Source organism: Peromyscus eremicus, chromosome 10 (genome assembly GCF_949786415.1).
Source record: "Peromyscus eremicus chromosome 10, PerEre_H2_v1, whole genome shotgun sequence".
NCBI classification, from domain to species: domain Eukaryota; kingdom Metazoa; phylum Chordata; class Mammalia; order Rodentia; family Cricetidae; genus Peromyscus; species Peromyscus eremicus.
The window spans coordinates 73,186,563-73,204,128 of record NC_081426.1 but is presented as its reverse complement, the minus strand read 5'-3'; the positions used below and the strand labels follow the sequence as shown (position 1 = coordinate 73,204,128).

Below are 17,566 nucleotides of genomic sequence, written 5' to 3'. Positions count from 1 at the left end.
AACTGTAGCTTACCTTCTTCTGTAGGACACAGTGGAAAATGAATATAAACATTCCCTGTAGAGAATTGAAAATGGTGAAGAGATACGCCATGATGACTGTGCTTTCATTAATATACATGAGTCCAAAGGCCCAGGTCAATCCTAACAGGCAGAGAAGAGCTATTGCACCTATAACCCATGACCTGCAGAGAGAGGAGAAAATTCAGAGTTATCAAATAATTAGTCCTGAGTTAATATAACCATGTCCTATCAATGATATTGACACTGAAAAAAATAGTTATGATAAGTTTTAATGACAGAAAATGTGAGACAAGTGGCATGTAAAAATGCTTTAAGATTTTAATGGGACTAGAAGTTATCAAGCTTGAGGTGATGTACATGGATGAAAATGTTATGAACACAGAAATTCATTTAAGCAAAAGCAGATTTGTGCCATAAATTATTCATGTGTTTGCAATACATATGCAAATGGTATGGATATGTACTTATGGTGCATGGGAAAGGAGAAAAAGTCTTAAAAGTTACATTAGTCGTCACCAGCCTCCTTTGTATATTTGCTGAGTACATTCAGTCCTTAATGCTTCATCTAATATGTTTGTACCGCATTTTTCCAAATTTCCTTTTCTCCCTATTAAAAATTATTATACTTGTTGGAAAAAACTAACCAGACTGGGAGGAACCAGTATTTGAAGCACATATTTAAAGATGAACAGGCCCATTTATCTAATTCTACAGACATGTAGAGCAAGCGCAGCAAAAGAGAAAGTTCCACTCTATCGGTAACAACCTTTTAGCTTTTGGGTACTATCTTGTTGATTATGTTGGACTAGGTTTTTCAAAATCAGGCCTCTAAGCTCTTTATAGGCCTAGGATGTCTTCATTCTCTCAGAAGTGTCTACAGACTGGGCAGAGGATGAAGTTGAGAATGGGGATGAAGTGGTATGAATGGAGTATTGTAGCAGGAAAGGTGAATTGTCACCTTTACTCCATTTGCTTAGTTTCCTCCAAGCTGTCATGTTTAATGGTCTTAAGTGGGTGACAAAGGTTCACATATTTGTGATCATGCTACACATTTACTAGGAACACAAAATGAACTTTTTGATAGATGGGGCTCTAGTAACTGAAAATAGAATCCTTCTTAACTTTGGAAGTAGAAGGGAAAATAGGACTCAAAGCATCCAAGATCCCTACACATTCACAGGCCCATCACTTACTGTCCCAGAATCCCTTCTTTGAACACATCAAGCTAACATTTCTATTATTTTTCATTTTTCTGGTTCAAAGGGGAAGTATTTGGGGTAAATGATTTTTTGTAAAGAGAAGAGGAAAAACTACATAATTCACCATAATCTGAATTCAATTATTTTGTTGTTTTTTTTAAAATATTTTAAGATATGGTCTCAGAGGCTTATTGAAACAGATTGTAAGTATTGTTATAATTCTTCAACACAATCAGGCATTGTATTTTAGTTTTAAATGTCCATTAACTATGTCAGGTTCGTTATAAAACTTCCAGACTATTGAATAAAGGAGGTTTGCTCTTGCATTTGGCACATTTGCTTATATGAATTAGAAGACACCTTAAATGTTAATATTTACTTCAAAACTGAATTCCAAAACATGGACACATACAAACAATAGCTCTCTCGTTCTCACAGATATCCGAAAAAGGAAAAATGGAAAGAATCATCGTTAAATAAAGGGAAAGTGTCTACTTAGATTTAGAAACCAAAAGATGGCACAAAATACTGATGTCAGCCATTATCCAGTAGAAAACACACAATGGATCCAAGGGTTAAATGGTCTAGAACTGTAGTGAGCTCTAATTTCCATAGAAGGAAATAAGCAAAAGCATGAAGAAGAAAGTGTGATGGGATTGGGGAATGGAAACAAAGGACTCTTCACCAGAAGAACAAACTGAACGTCTACAGCAAGGTAGCCCACAGGTGGCCAATTGGGAGTTGATTCTTGCAGGACATGTAAATTTTGAAATTTAGGCAAATACCCAATTGTTACCATTATCTCTCCATTTGTTAGACTGGTCCAGACTTGTAAATTTGTTTCAGAAATTTCAGTGTATTCATAAGCAATTTGATTATCCATCATGATACAAGTGCCCAATTTCAAATTGAAAAATTTACACATGTAAAATTTAAAATTTAAAGGGCCTTTCCACTTTTATAGATATAGTTAATACAGGAAATCATTAATGCTAATTGCAACTGGGTAGTTTCTTATGCATGAAATCATTTTAAAGATTCCCTACCAAGTCAGAAAACAATTTAAGACGAATGACACCTGAATGCACAACAGAAATTTGGACATGCGCAGCAAGGAAGGACACATCCCAGTTTGAGGAGCTCTCCAGGAGAGAGAGACAAGTCTGTACCACAGAAAAGTGCTGTTACTGCGGCACTGAACTCAAGTGATATCCCATTAACAGAGGTGACGTAGAATTCTTTTTTCTTTCTGGCAATACACCTGCAGGACTCTGCATGTAAGTTGTATGCCAGTGTTTCCTGCACAGTTTGCTCTTCTGCCTCAATGTGAATGACAGAAGCTCTAGAGATCTCTCAGTACTGATCTGACAGCTGGTTCATGGGACCACACTGATAAATGCAATTTATCAGCCATTCAGGTCATTCTTACTTGATGAAGGGTCTGTTATCCTCATAGCTAAAGAATGCATAGACATAAAGACAAGAACACCAACATTAGCATTTTATGATAAAGAATTTCATGTGAAAAAAATATCCTCCTACTTTCTTCACCAAAGGCCTTTATTCCCCGCCTCCCTAAAAGGTATCATAACCTTCCCTTTATATCCAGGAGGTAAATCCTAAAATGACCATGAGAACTTAAATACCAGGGAAGAAAATCAATTTTACAATACTGCAATATCCCATATGAGACTCAGCAATTCCATTTTTTCATCATGTGCTCACATTACTTGTGACTTGACAGAGACATTTATTTCTTAGAGATCACATTTCTCCAGAGAATGAGAAATTTTATGAGCAATCTGAAAAAAGGCTTGGGGGCATGCTTAAAATGATAGATGTCATGTCACTTAAAGGTATCCCTTATTCTGTAATATTAGTGGATAAGATGACTTAATTATGGACAATATGCCTCTAAGTAATTTTAACATAGAGGTTATGATTAACCTGAGTTAAATCTGATCATTACAGCTCTTTTTTTCTTTCTTCTTGCCAGAAGCAATATATTTTCCTGCATTATGAATACACAAATAATGTTCTCAGAAAGGCCCATCTGTGATGAATTTTGAATAAAGAGAACCACTGATAAAAACTCACTCTCCAGAATGATGAGACAGTAAATATTGAAATGAGATGGAACAAGAATCTGGTATGTGAAGCCTCCTTGCCTCAGGTTTGCATACATCGCAGCTCAATCATTTACTACATATTTGATGGTAGGCAGAAGCTAATTAACTTGTGGTTTTGTCAGTTTATGCATCTATAAAGTGGTCAAAATTAGAATATAAGTATTATCTATATTATTCTTATAAAAAACGAGTTTTTATCTGAGCAATAAAATATTTTTAATATTATAGAATGTCTAAAGCTAACCTTAAACTGAAAAAATAAGATTAATATAAAGCTTCTTACCCAAAGGAGAAAATACTCAATATATAAATATTGAGTAGTTAAATGCCTGATAAGATATTTAGGAAGTAGTATGATGCGGGGAAAGAGATGTGACGGAAATAAACCAGTAGATGGAGCAGGAAGTGAATGGAATTATGTACTCCATGTGGTGAGTGCTAATCACAACTGGCAGCTTAAATTTATCAAAACAGAACAGCGTTTATACTTCCATTTCTAAGGCACACCAGTCATAATGCAAATGATCCAAAACCTCACACAGGTGGTAAATATGAATCTAGATGATACAGTTCTAGAAAATACCACCATTACAGAAAAGTTCTATTGGATAATGCTGAATCTGGATAGTTTAAGAACATTTAAGCCAATAAATATAATTGCAAGAGTTGTTAGAATTATGCCATAAAATGTGAAGACAGAAGAATGTCTAGCAATTGTTTGCTTGCTATAATGTACCCAGGTAGAAAATCATGTATTTATTATGTTATAAAACAAAATGTTAATGTTTACAGTTATATTAATCCCCATTGCATCAGTATATTCTATCTATGAGATGGATATATTCTACTGTAAGTAGTCAAGAAAAGTATCAAGCAGATAGATACAGTGGTTCGCATACAGAGTCACAGGCAGAAACGCCTTACAATATCGTATCAAGGTTTACAAATACTTTAATAATTAAAATAGCCAGCTTGCAGTAGGACTACTGATGTGTCAAATATTATTCTGTGTATGAAATGTCAAAAGAGAGTAATCAAAGAGGGATTCAGCAATTTCTTCAGCAGTGTGAGGAACATCAGCTGCTTCACCAAGCAGAATCTGCTAAAACCAGTTTCTCTCAGCTCCTGCAGATGTGTGTTGAGCAATGTTCACTGGGATGTGGACAGAAGTGAGTGTGACATTTCTAGGCCTCACTAATTAAGGGGTTGGATTAGGGCTTCCTCTACTTTTTGTTCTTCCCTTTGACTAGGAGAAAGACACAATAGAACCTCAGATACAGAAGTAAAAGCTGCTTAGTAATGCTGAGTTGATGCATGAGATTTAGGCCACCTGTCCCTAGATTCCCAGGGAAAATGAATTAAACCACTGGATTTTGGTGTATTTTTCCAGTGGCTTAACTTGTGTAATAATTAACATGTAATTTTTTATCTTTTAGAATTCTAAGCTTAAACTTAACATAAAAATTCATACTTATAGACAAAATGAAACATTTGAGAGCTACACCTACAGCAGAACATTATAAACATGCAATGATTTTAATCTACGGATTACTTTAGACAGCCTATGTCAGCAAGTTTCAGCATTTGTGGGGGGCAGGTCTTACATTAGTTTAGAGAATTTAGGATTATTATCTCTCTCCAAATCCAAATTAACAGGTGACAATGCTGTTCTCACCACAGAAAAGCTATAAATGTTTGATTTCCTTACTTGCATTTTAAAGCATATTTATAGACTAGGCTTATAACATTGAATAATTTTCATTTTTATTTTCTGTCATTGATAAACAGTAGTCCCATTATAAGCAGTATGACTAATTTCACTGTAATTACCTTAAGTTTTTATGGTATTATGGATACTCAGCTTTAAAATGTTCTTGGTGGAAATTAACAGATACTTATGGGTTATTTTTTAATTTATGTTAATTTATTGAAAGTGAAATATATATATATTCACAACCCTGTTTTAAAAAGTTTCTTTTTGGGAAAGTTTTTTTTCATTTTATTCTCCGTGATACTTAAAATTTTATTTTAATAGTACTGTAAAACTTACCCAAAAGTAATATTGAGAATATTTACTTGCCTCTGTCACTTGACAATAACTACATATATATTTGAAAAAAAACCACAAGCCATATAAAAAGCTATTAAATTATAACTTTATAAACACTTAGCTCAATGTGAATTTTCAAGTCAGGTTCCTTAATCAAAGCATTAACTTATAACCTAACCAAATTATGTAATAAGTCACAGTATCAGTATAGATAGATGATGTATAGACAGAGACATGAGTAAATCTAGTTAATTCCAAGATATTCTTTCTCTTTCTTTAGAAGTTATTGAACTATGCAGATAATTATTTTGGACATGTGCTTTTAAGAGAAATTCTACTTGGAAACTAAAGCTATAAAGGTAATAAATTATTTTAAAAGTTAAAAAATATACCCTTCTATTATAGTTTCCTACATATCTTTAGACAGTACTACATAATTTTTATGCTGGGTAAGGGTAAGTGTGAAGAGAGATGGAGTTAGGAGAAATATGTTTGAGGGTTTAGTCCTTACGTCCAAAGACCTGATCACTGATAAGTCACAGTAAATAATGGAATAGGAAGGACTCAGGCCAAACTCCAATCCCGTCCACTTGGAGGTCAGTACACTTAGGAATGTACCACTCCTCTGGTTGGCTTTTGGGATTGCTGAATGACATGTTTGCTTCATAGAGCCAAAGGGTTGTTGCCATCCTGGCTGGTCTCCTGACATTTCCTGTTTTAAAATACAATTATTGCTCTCCTGACTAACGAAAAAACACTAAATTCAGCAAAGAAATAAAAATTCTCTTTTTCTTCAATTTTTTTTGAGTTACGGTGATTAAAAAAAATGGGTGAGGAAACCTTTTGTATTTTAATATTTATACCATAGTACCATGGAAAATGTTTAATCAGCTGATTAGCTAAGACCAAATCCCTAGCTTCTCAGTATTTCTTTTTCAAATGTATTTTATGTCAATGGGACAGCCCCACCTGAATTTGTGCTACCAGACTCTATTATCACTTTGTGTACTAATATAGGAAGGTTAATAGGGAAAGATTTAGAGTTAATTCAGAAGTCTGAGTAAAATAAAGATGATGGTTCTTTTATATTTATACCTTTAAATCACCAAGGATTAAACACATTAAAAATTTTTTAAAAATATTAAGAGTGTATAATATTAATATCAATAACAATAGTATTAATAAAATTATATTTTAAGTATAGATTTTATTGTTGTTGAATTATTACTGTCAAAACTGTATTCCTTACCAAGAAGAGAGAAAAATGAACTGCATCAATAAAACAAATAATTTAAAATATAATATAAAAAAATTTATTCCTATGGCTCTCTGTGGCTGCAACAAAATTCAAGAATTAGAAGCAAAACACCAAAATGGAATCCTCAATTTGCAATTAAGAAAAACTAAATAAATAAGAATCAATAAATGCCTAATCAATGACTTAAAAATTTGACCATAATATTTCTGTAGCTGAATGTTATGTAAAATTTTATAACTCATTATCACCTGATCAAAATTATGTATATGTAAGGACCTGTGAATTCCAATAAGGAGAATAAACAATGAAAAATTAAATGATCTACGGGCACTTCTTTCTTAGTAGCAGTTAGTATTTTCACCTGTCAAATGTATGAGCCAATCACTTGGTAGGTGACAAGAAAATAGAGTATGAAATTTGGGGTTCTTCTAGTGGAAATGAATAAGATCACTTACTCCTTGATGCTATTCTCATATTGTTGACATGTGAAAAGCTGAAAGCAAGGGATTCTAAATCAGCCTGCTGAGTCTCAACGCCTTCTAAGTGCATTATCAACTACAACTTTGGGTTAATAACAGAAATTCCCAACAGGTAACAGCACTTTATCTCCAAATACACCTGACTATATACCTTGCCTCATAGGGCTGCTGTGTGTGTTGAATATAAGAGCCCAGAAATTTTGAGCATGTGAATAGCTAAACACTTGGAAAGACAAAAAATTAAATATGAAAGTACTATATAGTATTTGCTATTACACATATTTTATGTCCTTATGTTGTGACCCTGTGGACTCTAAAAAGAGGCTGGAGAGAAAACAAACACACACACACACACACACACACACACACACACACACACACAAACACAAAATGCTTTACTGGCTCTCCTTTAATGCTTTTCCGGAAATTCAACAGAAATCAAAGAAGGATACAATAATCATTTATTATTTCTGAAGTGATTTTTTTTAAAAGTATTTACATGTAAAAAGGGAAACTACCTAAAATTTCATTTTCTTTTAGACACTAAGTTTAGACTTAGTAAATGTTATGGATTATCATATTCTAAATTGAAATATTGTTATGTTCAACTTGCTAATGAATGTCGAAAGAGAAACCCAGATTTCCCTGGCAATTAGTTCATAAAATCCATTGTGCCTCAGTGTTCACAAGTCTACTGGGCTGCTGTGATGGTTCAGTAAATGGAATCAGCACAAAGGAAGGAAAGACATAAAACCACACGGGAAATGTTCTTGAAAATTTTTAACAGGTGTGCTACCGACTTGGACTCATCTCTTTTTTATATTTATGGCATAAAAAGAATTGAATCCTTGACCTAGAAAGCTCAAATAAATTACAATGTATCTATATAAAGACAAAATTATATTTCTAAATGTTTTATATATACCGCATTAAAAATGTTCCTTTAGTCAGACATAGTTCAAGAACTATAAAATACCAGTTACTTGTTATCATTGGTATTTATAAGTAAAGTTTATAGTGCTTCCTTCTTTATTTAGATTATAATATAATTATAACATTTCTCTCTTCCTTTTCCTCCCTTCAAATCCTCCTATTGACCTCTCCCTGCTCTCCTTCAAACTCATGGTTTTTTTTTTTCTTACACTAATTGTCATTGCAAATGTGTGTGTGTGTGTGTGTGTGTGTGTGTGTGTGTGTGCGCGTAGCCTGTTGAGTTGTTATAATGTTACATGTGTGTCTCTCCTGCTCGTAGCTTTTCTTAGTTGCCCACAGTTATTCACTTGCGGTTGAGGCCTAGTAGTTTTACCCTGTCACTGTGGCATGTCCATTGATGTTGTCTTTGTTCAGCTCACATCTGGACAGTCATGTCGGTAAGACTTTATGGGCACAGCTTCTGACATTACTAGGAGACAGGGTTTCATTGACACTGATCCTCTGGTTCTTACAATCAGTCTCTCCCTTTTCTACAATGTGCCCTGAGCCTTAGTTGTGGGAATGTTCTGTAGATATAGCCATGGGAACTGGGCTCTGTCATGCTGCATTTTGATTGGTAGTGCCATCTTTGTCACTGCTGGAGGTCTGCTTGGTTTTAGTTTTAGTCTGAGTCTTAGAATTCATAAATTCCTGAAAACTGGAGACTGCAGGGCTGATTATATAGGGTCATTGGAATATAAAAAGATGAATTACCATAAGGTGTTATACACTCTCTGGATTTTATTCAACTCAGATGATGTAGATAACTTTCAAACAATTAAAATGAACAATGAAGTTAATAATTTTCAATGTCCTGAATGTGATTCAGAGGTTAAATTTCTATTATGATGTCCCCTGAATCATAAGGTATTATAACTTTCATTTTCACAGACCAGAAACAGAAACATTCGTCATATTTCTATAAACAATCAGACATTGATTGTAATAACAAATATAAGGAAAGTATAACTAACAATTTAAAATATACCTTTATTTAGTAATGATTCCTATAAATGGAACTCTTGGAGTCATGGCCAAAAGCAGGAAGTTGACAAGTTTACCTACTTTTGGACAAGTATTTTTTTTCTTTATAAGCCTCAGTTTATACATGTTAAAATTTGCATACTCTAAATTGTAATAGAGGTATATGAAAATGTTCTATGAATGCACAAACACAATCCTATGCTTCACTGGATGATATGAGAAAGCTAAACTTGATTGACAGAAGTGTTCTGACAGTGTGCATGCTAAAGAAATGTATTTCACAACTTAAAAAAAAAGTACTGAAATTTTGGTAGGCCTCAGTTTATTTATCTCCATCATCAGTAAGCTTACTTGGATATGTTAGGGCTGAAAGAATAAAATGTAGAGGTTTTATCAGTTAGTCAGGATACTGAAGGTTCATCTTGAATATTTAAATGCATAATTCATCATATGCTGGAAGATCAAACAAATAAAGAGGTACACAGGGCCATGGCTGACCTGAGTTAAAATTTTAAATACACTGGTTCTCCTGACTAAATAACTGTGCATGTAATGCAACTATAATTAAAAGAAGAATACACTCTTAACAATTATTAAAAATCTGAAATCTAAATTAAGTCCTTAAATAATTAAGACGCTTTTGCCAGAGATGATGAAAATGGACATTCTAATTCTTATAGATAATGAGCAAGTTACAGCAATTAGGCGGTAAGGGTAAAGGGGCATGAATTATGTCCATGGGACCAAAAAGAAGCACAGGGCAGCGGTTCCATGCAGGAGGGTAGTAATGGAATTTGGCAGGAAAAGGAGATATTCTGTAAAGCGTTTTTGGAAACTGGGATCACAGTGAGACTTCCAAAGAGAATAAAGATAAGATGTGAATTATAAAACTCTTAAGATAAATATAATATACTATAGAAAATAAAATGAAATGGAGAAAACGGTTTTCATTCCTGGTTTTAAGAATTTCTCTTGAAATTTGTAAAAAAAATATACAATAGAGGAAAAAGTTGATACTTTAATAGCATAGATATATGTACACTCGCAGGATAAAGAAAAATTATAGGAAGTTATTTATTAGGCCAATCATCTCATTAACATCTCATTTAAAAAAGGAATCCAGTAGAAAAAAATTATCTGAATAATTTAGCTATGTAGGGTTTTGACTAATACTAAAGAAATTATTTTTGCAGCATATACTGGTAGAATGAGCAATATTTTATAGACTTTTGTACCACTAATTAAATAATAAGCAATGAAGTCTGAAAGTAAAAAACAAACCAACCAAATAAATAAATAATCATAAGACAACTAAAAATTGAATAAATGCAATGTCAATCACTTTTATAAAGAAAACATACCAGTTTTCAAATTATATTTTGGTATACACAATAAGTTAACACCGAATAATATAAGTAATTTTGCAAATAAATGGTTTCTTTTTATGCTCCTTCTTTATTTTCCTAATATCATAATTAAATGGCTTAGTTTTAAACTTGGGTCAATCTCTACAGAAAAGACTTTGGGCTAGCATTTCAAAATAACTGGCTTAAAATACCAGCTTCCATGAACAGATATGAAGAGTGTTCTGGAAGGCTTACTTTAATGGCACATGAACAAAATAAGAAGTGCCAGAGACTTTGATGACAATTCTTTAAAAAACACATAACTATGTAGTGGAATAACTCAACAGCCATTGAGATTTTAGCTAAGAGAAAAGTAGATTACTAAATTGCCAAGTGTGGACTGAGAAGCTCAAGATGCCTGCCACCCCACTGTACTGTCTGCACAATTTAATTACAATAGAGCAGTTTCATAAATAGCATTTAATTTTAGGTCACTATTGACATGTACATTCAGCACTTTTCAAGCACAGATAAAAATATGATTTGAAAACAAAGCAACATTGCTATTGTAAACCACTCTGAAAATAATAGAAAAATAAGAAAAAACAAATTCTTTATGTCTGCATGTTATTTTTGCTTGGCGGAGGTATTCACTTCAAATATAGTAAAGCTTATATAAAGTTTAAGAAGCCAATTGTGTTCATTAACTTGCCAATCAATGGACCCATGATATGAAAATGAGTCATATATACGTAGATTTATGCACTATGGATCCAAAAGGGAAAATCCAGCTCTCACCACTCCAATGGCCAATCAAACATTAGCAACTGGAATGTCTTATAAGTTACTTGGTGAGAAATATTTTCAAACATCAAAATACGTTATCTCCAGTTGTCAGCATGTCAACAGTAACAACCCACTTACTTAGTATCCAATTAAAAACCTTAGAATCTCACCTCTTTCTCCTAAACTTTCTATATTACCTACGGAGTCTGCAAACTCTACTTTAAAATTAAAATTTTAGCTCCCTGAGGGTTTGGGATTAGAGCTCCATCTGTATTCTGCATGTACAAGTGCCTAGGTTCAATCCTTTGTGTACACACATGTGTGTTAAATAAACTAATGGGCAATTAAGAATATGGATCATTCATATGTTAAGGCATGCAAGGTACATGATTAAGGTACATGGAGCACAAATGGTGTTTAATTGCAATTATTTTCAGGCATTTTTTCACTTTTTCAAAGACATTCACTTTACACTTTTGGGCAAAAATCACAGTTCTATGAGTAGCTAATTTAGATTCAGCCTATGAAGCTGATGGCACACTTCCTTTGAAATATAAAAGCAATCTGATCCAAGGCCTATGTAAAGAACAAAGGAGATGCTAATTTTTACATTTTCATTATTAAGAAGACATTTCCCCTTAGGAAGTTTTTCAGGATTTCTCATACATCCTTAGAAAACCATTGCTGCTCCCATATCTGATATAAACCTAATTATTTGGAGGAAAGAATGAAAAAATAATTTAATCTCAAGGTATAGTGCATAATAGTGTGCCTACAACTATCATCCTTCAAACTGGTTTTCTCAAATGTCAGCTTCCTGTAGTGGGTAGCACCAATAGCTTCCAGCATATGGAGTGGGCTGAATGCATTTATTCATAAAACACAGTTCTTGGGAAGATATGGGAATTTTAATGCATTTTAAACAAAATGCCTCCAAAAAGAGACCATCCTTTTAATACTCCAGAGCACTTGAAATTATAGCTGAAAAAAATGCAGGATGTAGCCGGGCGGTGGTAGCGCACACCTTTAATCCCAGCACTCAGGAGGCAGAGCCAGGTGGATCTCTGTGAGTTCGAGGCCAGCCTGGGCTACCAAGTGAGTTCCAGGAAAGGCGCAAAGCTACACAGAGAAACCCTGTCTCGAAAAAAAAAAAAAAAAATGCAGGATGTGAAGAGATGTCAATATCACTGCCTGCATGCAAGCATGTGTGAATCTGTGGAAATCTGACTGATTTTCAGCTTTAAATGGGGGCATCGAGGTAATCCATGAATGACTAGGTAATGCTTAAGGAATGTCATAAACAGCTTACACTGAGTCTGGCTGTCAAACAATCCACAGAGGTCTGGTGCTGTTTGGAATATTTAATTCTTCACTTCAGTTATTTATGATAATGGCATGACATGTTATACATATCACGAAAATAGAGGACAACTGGAAAAAATTAACAAACCATATGCATATATAGAATTATTTTAAAGAGTGTTTTTTCATATAATGAATAATGTAAAACTATTCTTATTTCTAATTCTAAGCATGAATGCATTAAGTATATGTATTAGAGAAATATTTGTTTTAAAAGGTAAGAACATAAGTGGTGGTCTGCATAAGAATGCCTCTCATAGGCTCATAACTTTTAATACTTGATCTTTCATTAGTGGAACTGTTTGGGAAGGGTAAGGTGATGAGGTCATTTTGGAAGAGATCACTTGGGGTGGGCTTTGATGATTCAAAATAATTTGGTCATGCTTGGGCTCTCCATCTCTCTCTGCCTCCTGTCTGTGGATCAAGATGTAAGTTCTCAGGAATTCCTTTGCTCCATCATCATGGATTTAATATATATAAAAAATATAAATAATATTATAAATTTAATATTTTTTATAGTTTACCTTGGCAATGGAGTTTTATATTATAGCAATAGAAAAGGAAGGAAGACAACATATCTTTACTTATGGTAATCTTTTATAAGATGTAACCCTTTTGAAACAATATTCCTAAGGATTCAAAATTAAGTCTTTTAAAATTTCATATAATTTAATAATTTTGATGGTGACAGGAGCTATGAAAAAATTATATGGAGATATAAGCTATGTCTAAGCTTACAGGCACTATTTTGAGCCTCCCTTTTAACACCCCAAATCACTGCCTATTTATTTATTTATTTATTTATTTATTTATTTATTTATTTATTTATTCATTCATTCATTGATTGTTTATCTATTTATTTTTATCAGTAACAAATACATAATATGAATATTAATGATACCAAGTATAGTGGCACCTGCTTTCAATCTCAGTAGCAGAGACAGAGACAAGTGGATTTTTGTTGAGTTTGAGGCCAGTCTGGTCTACACAGAGGTTGAGGCCAGCCAGGGATGCATAGTGATACCCTGCCTTAAAATAAGAAGAGAAAAGACAATGAAGAATGTCCCCAAATATTTTCCTTGAGAAAACTTCGAAGTTTATGAATACTTTTATTAACTGTGACTGTGTACCAGATTTATGTTCTCATAAAGTTCAGACTCTTCATATTATTGCAGTGACTGTAGTATAAAAAATGAGATAATTTTGAAAAGTAGGCTATATATTTATATACAGGCTATATATATCTTGATATATTAATATGAAGGAAAATATGAGCATTAAAATCTTCCTGTGATATTGTTTTATTTTTCAAGCTTATGGCAATTACCCTTCCCTTTTATAGAATCCAATCTCTCTTCACTCCATGAAGTATTAATAGACTACTGATCAAGCTGAATATAATTCTGACTTAATTGTTCCTATCAACATTTAGAAATATAGTACTCAAATAAAGTTTAATAAAATTTACCTTTTTCAAAAGTGCAGTTATTTTAAGTATTGTTAGCCTTTTTCTCTTTGCCCCTGAAGCTTTCAGAAGTTTTCTTGGGGCCCTTTATATATAGCAGGTGTTTCAGCTTACTGAGGATATATTCTTTTCCCTCTAGAACTACAGAACTTACTATTTATTAACCAAATGAGCATTTCACCCCTGGAGCCTTTTTTTCCATAAAAGGCTAAGTTTGTCTTTAAAAAAGAAGATCATATGATGTATAATTTTAATGACACCATATGGTAAATAAAGTCATACAAATTCTAATGAGATTTTGAAAGAAACTGAGCACAGCTTCACTGTTGAAAATACAAAGACTCAGAGGCAGCAGAATTATTTCCACACAGAGTGGATTAAACTAAATAATTGAAGTATGACAGTCACGGCAGTGGGAGTCTACAGGTTGAGCATCTCAGGAGACCAAGTCACAAGAACCCCTGGAGTCCAGCAGTCTGCATCTAACCTAGGTGAGACCTCAACTCCAATTATTTTAAATGACAATATTCTGCAAAGTGCACCAAATATATGATGTGGGTTTTTTTTGCACATATGATTATCATTAATTATGCAAAACTATCCAATAGATATACTTACTTTCTAATCAGAGAAAAACTGCAAACTCTTGGTATAACTTGTTAAAGATATCTAGCCAGCCCTCCCAGAACTGAACACATACTCGCATCCAAATGGGACTGACAGTTGAATAGTTACTACAGTTTATCAACACCCACACTGACAACTAGAAATGAAGAAAGGAAAGATCCCCTCAGCACTCAGCTGGATGACTTAAGGAAATCATGAACGGGCAAAAGCAGAAGCCTGTGAACAGAAACCTGTGCATAGATGAAAGGGAAGCAATAGGCATAGTAAATGCACAGAAAGGCTAATTGCTTTATTTTCTCCAAATGGACCCAAAACTTTATTTATTTTTATTCTTCAAAATAATTTGTGATAAAACATGGGTGATTAGAGAAGCTGTCAATTTTTATTTTGAAGGTAAATGTTGGGTGTTCCACACTCTTCACAAATTAAAATTTTGTGTTCATCAGTCATACTGTAAGTTAATTGTGACTGGCAAAAACTCAACAATAGCCTATGTATATATTAAATTACTTTTAATTGTATTGGACTTTTGCTATGATTACAGTGTGTTCCAACTACAGTAAGTGAGAAAATCAAGCACAAAACTCAAATGATTGGAATTACATATTTCTTGTAATTACTTATTTTGATGAAGAGACAAATGAAAAGCAATCAGCAAGTAGATGTGTACTGTTTAATTTAATTACTTTCCAAGGAAGCCTGAGAATTAGCATCCTTCATTTTCTCTGTTATTAAGCTAACTACATTATCTCATGCTATTTTTTTTTTCCATAGTACACCATGAGCTAGACAAATAAGTATTCTTTACTAATACTAAAGGGGCTTATTATGAGGACCCCGGGGTGACTTTGAAATTGAAAAATAATACAATGTATTTTTAAAACAAGAAAATAATATTTACAGTAAATGTAATAATAGGAGTCAGCCAGGCGTAGTGAAGGAAAAGGAAGTAGGTAGAGGCGAGACTTGAGGGAAAAGAGCATGTGCCTAAAGTGGACTGATGGGCTCATGATGAAGAAGGAAAGGAGACTGAGGAGATGGGCAAGATTACCAAGGCTTAACTGGCTTGGACTAGGAGTTTGAACTTAAGTTAAAAATAATGGGACCCCCCCCAAAAAAAATAATGGGACCCTTTGAAGAGTTTTATCCCTACAGTTACATTACATGACTGAAATAACACTTTCAAGATCTCTCTCTCTCTCTCTCTCTCTCTCTCTCTCTCTCTCTCTCTCTCTCTCTCTCCAACTGGTGGTAGAAGGAGGCAAAAACAATATGATAAAAGAAGAAACAAGTTAATAGAACCATCACTGAGAGTCTTCAAATGATGAGAGTGACTAAAGGAAATGGTGCCAGTGAAATAGAATGAGGAGAAAACACATAGTCAACCAAAAACATGACTCTGTGTGTGTGTACAAGTGTGTGAAGTGAACATAGGTGAAACATCATTTATATTACAAATACACTGTATTAATTTAGTGGTTTCTGTTTTAATTTTTTTGAACAAGTGATTAAAAACTATAGTGATTAGCTAAAAAGCCAAAGTGAAAAATAAAATGTGACACAAAATAGTGTTATTTATCAAAGGAAGAAATAAAGGAGGAACAGGAGGACAATACACAAACTACAATGATAAGAAACTAACGGAATGAAACCACCACATCAATAATTATGGGACTGGACTGGGCCCTCTGGATAAACGAGACAGTTGTTGAGCTTGAACTGTATAGGGGGCCCCCAGGCAGTGGGATTGGGACCTGTCCCTAGTACATGAGCTGGCTTTTTGGAGCCTAGTGCCTATGATGAGACACTCTATACAGCCTTGGTGCAAGAGGGAGGGGCTTGGACCTGCCTCAACTGAACATACCAGGCTCTGCCTACTCCCCATGGGAGACCTTGCCTTGGAGGAGGTGGGAATGGAGGGTGGGTTGGGAGGGAAGGCTAGGAGGTGGGAAGAGGGAGGACAGGGGAATCTGTGGTTGGTATGTAAAATGAATAGAAAATCTCTTAATAAAAAAATTTAAAAAATGAAAATTAAAAACTGGAATAAATATTCTAACTAAAAGATTAGATTTACTAAACTAAATAAGAAAAAAAGATTTAACATACAAGAAACAAACCTTAGTAAGAAGGAACAAGTACATTAGAAAGAGTTTAGAAACAAAGCCATTGTAGTTAAAATCTCTTGGCTATAATAGTCTGGAAATTGCTTCTGGGATTTCATTTATTCATAGAGGAATAGAGATAAAATTATCTGTATGGTGTGGTTGTTATGATGAATGATAAAACAACTAAAACAACATAAGGAACAATTGAAAATGAGTAATAAATGTTTTATTATTAAAAACTTTAATGTATTTTGAAACTACGGTATGATTTAAGTGCATGCGTGCTTGGGATTTTTTTTCTTGATGGACTGTTTCCAGTTTCCAATAATACTTTCGGTTTTGCAGCAGCCACACAAAATGTCTTGTGTTCAGTGTTTGAAAGAGAACGTTCTCCACACTTCTATTTCCAACCTGTCAATTCTTTACAACTGCTTCTTACCTAATACAATGCAATTCAAATAAAATAAAATTTCCCCCAGACTTCATAAAGTAATAAAGAGTTTCTTTTCTGGAGATGGATTTATCTTTCTCCCACATACTCTCTTGATCTTCAAAAGATCATCTTTCTGTGTAGAGGAGTGTAAGTAGAAATCCCTCAGTTTAGTAGTCTACTTTGTTTCCATCAGCATATGACATTACGCCAATGTAATTTCCTCCATTTAGTCACAGTGTGCAAAGCTTAGCCTTCCTGGATTCTTTTGGTGCAGCAGAAGAATTCTCTTTCTGAACTGTAAGGCAGTGAACTGTTCCATCAATGCTCTGGATGTGGTTCCGGCAGTTCCT

The 17,566-nt window shown here is 33.8% G+C and overlaps 1 protein-coding gene across 2 annotated transcripts in view; it reads right to left on the bottom strand.

Moving 5' to 3' along the window:
- The window catches only part of LOC131920290 (adhesion G protein-coupled receptor L3), a 404,359-nt gene that overhangs the window by 64,027 nt on the left and 322,766 nt on the right, over positions 1–17,566 (bottom strand). For both annotated transcript variants that reach the window (XM_059274597.1, XM_059274596.1), the window contains exon 16: positions 14–182. In XM_059274597.1, the coding sequence (XP_059130580.1) occupies positions 14–182 (169 nt within the window). The remainder of the gene's footprint in view (positions 1–13; positions 183–17,566) is intronic.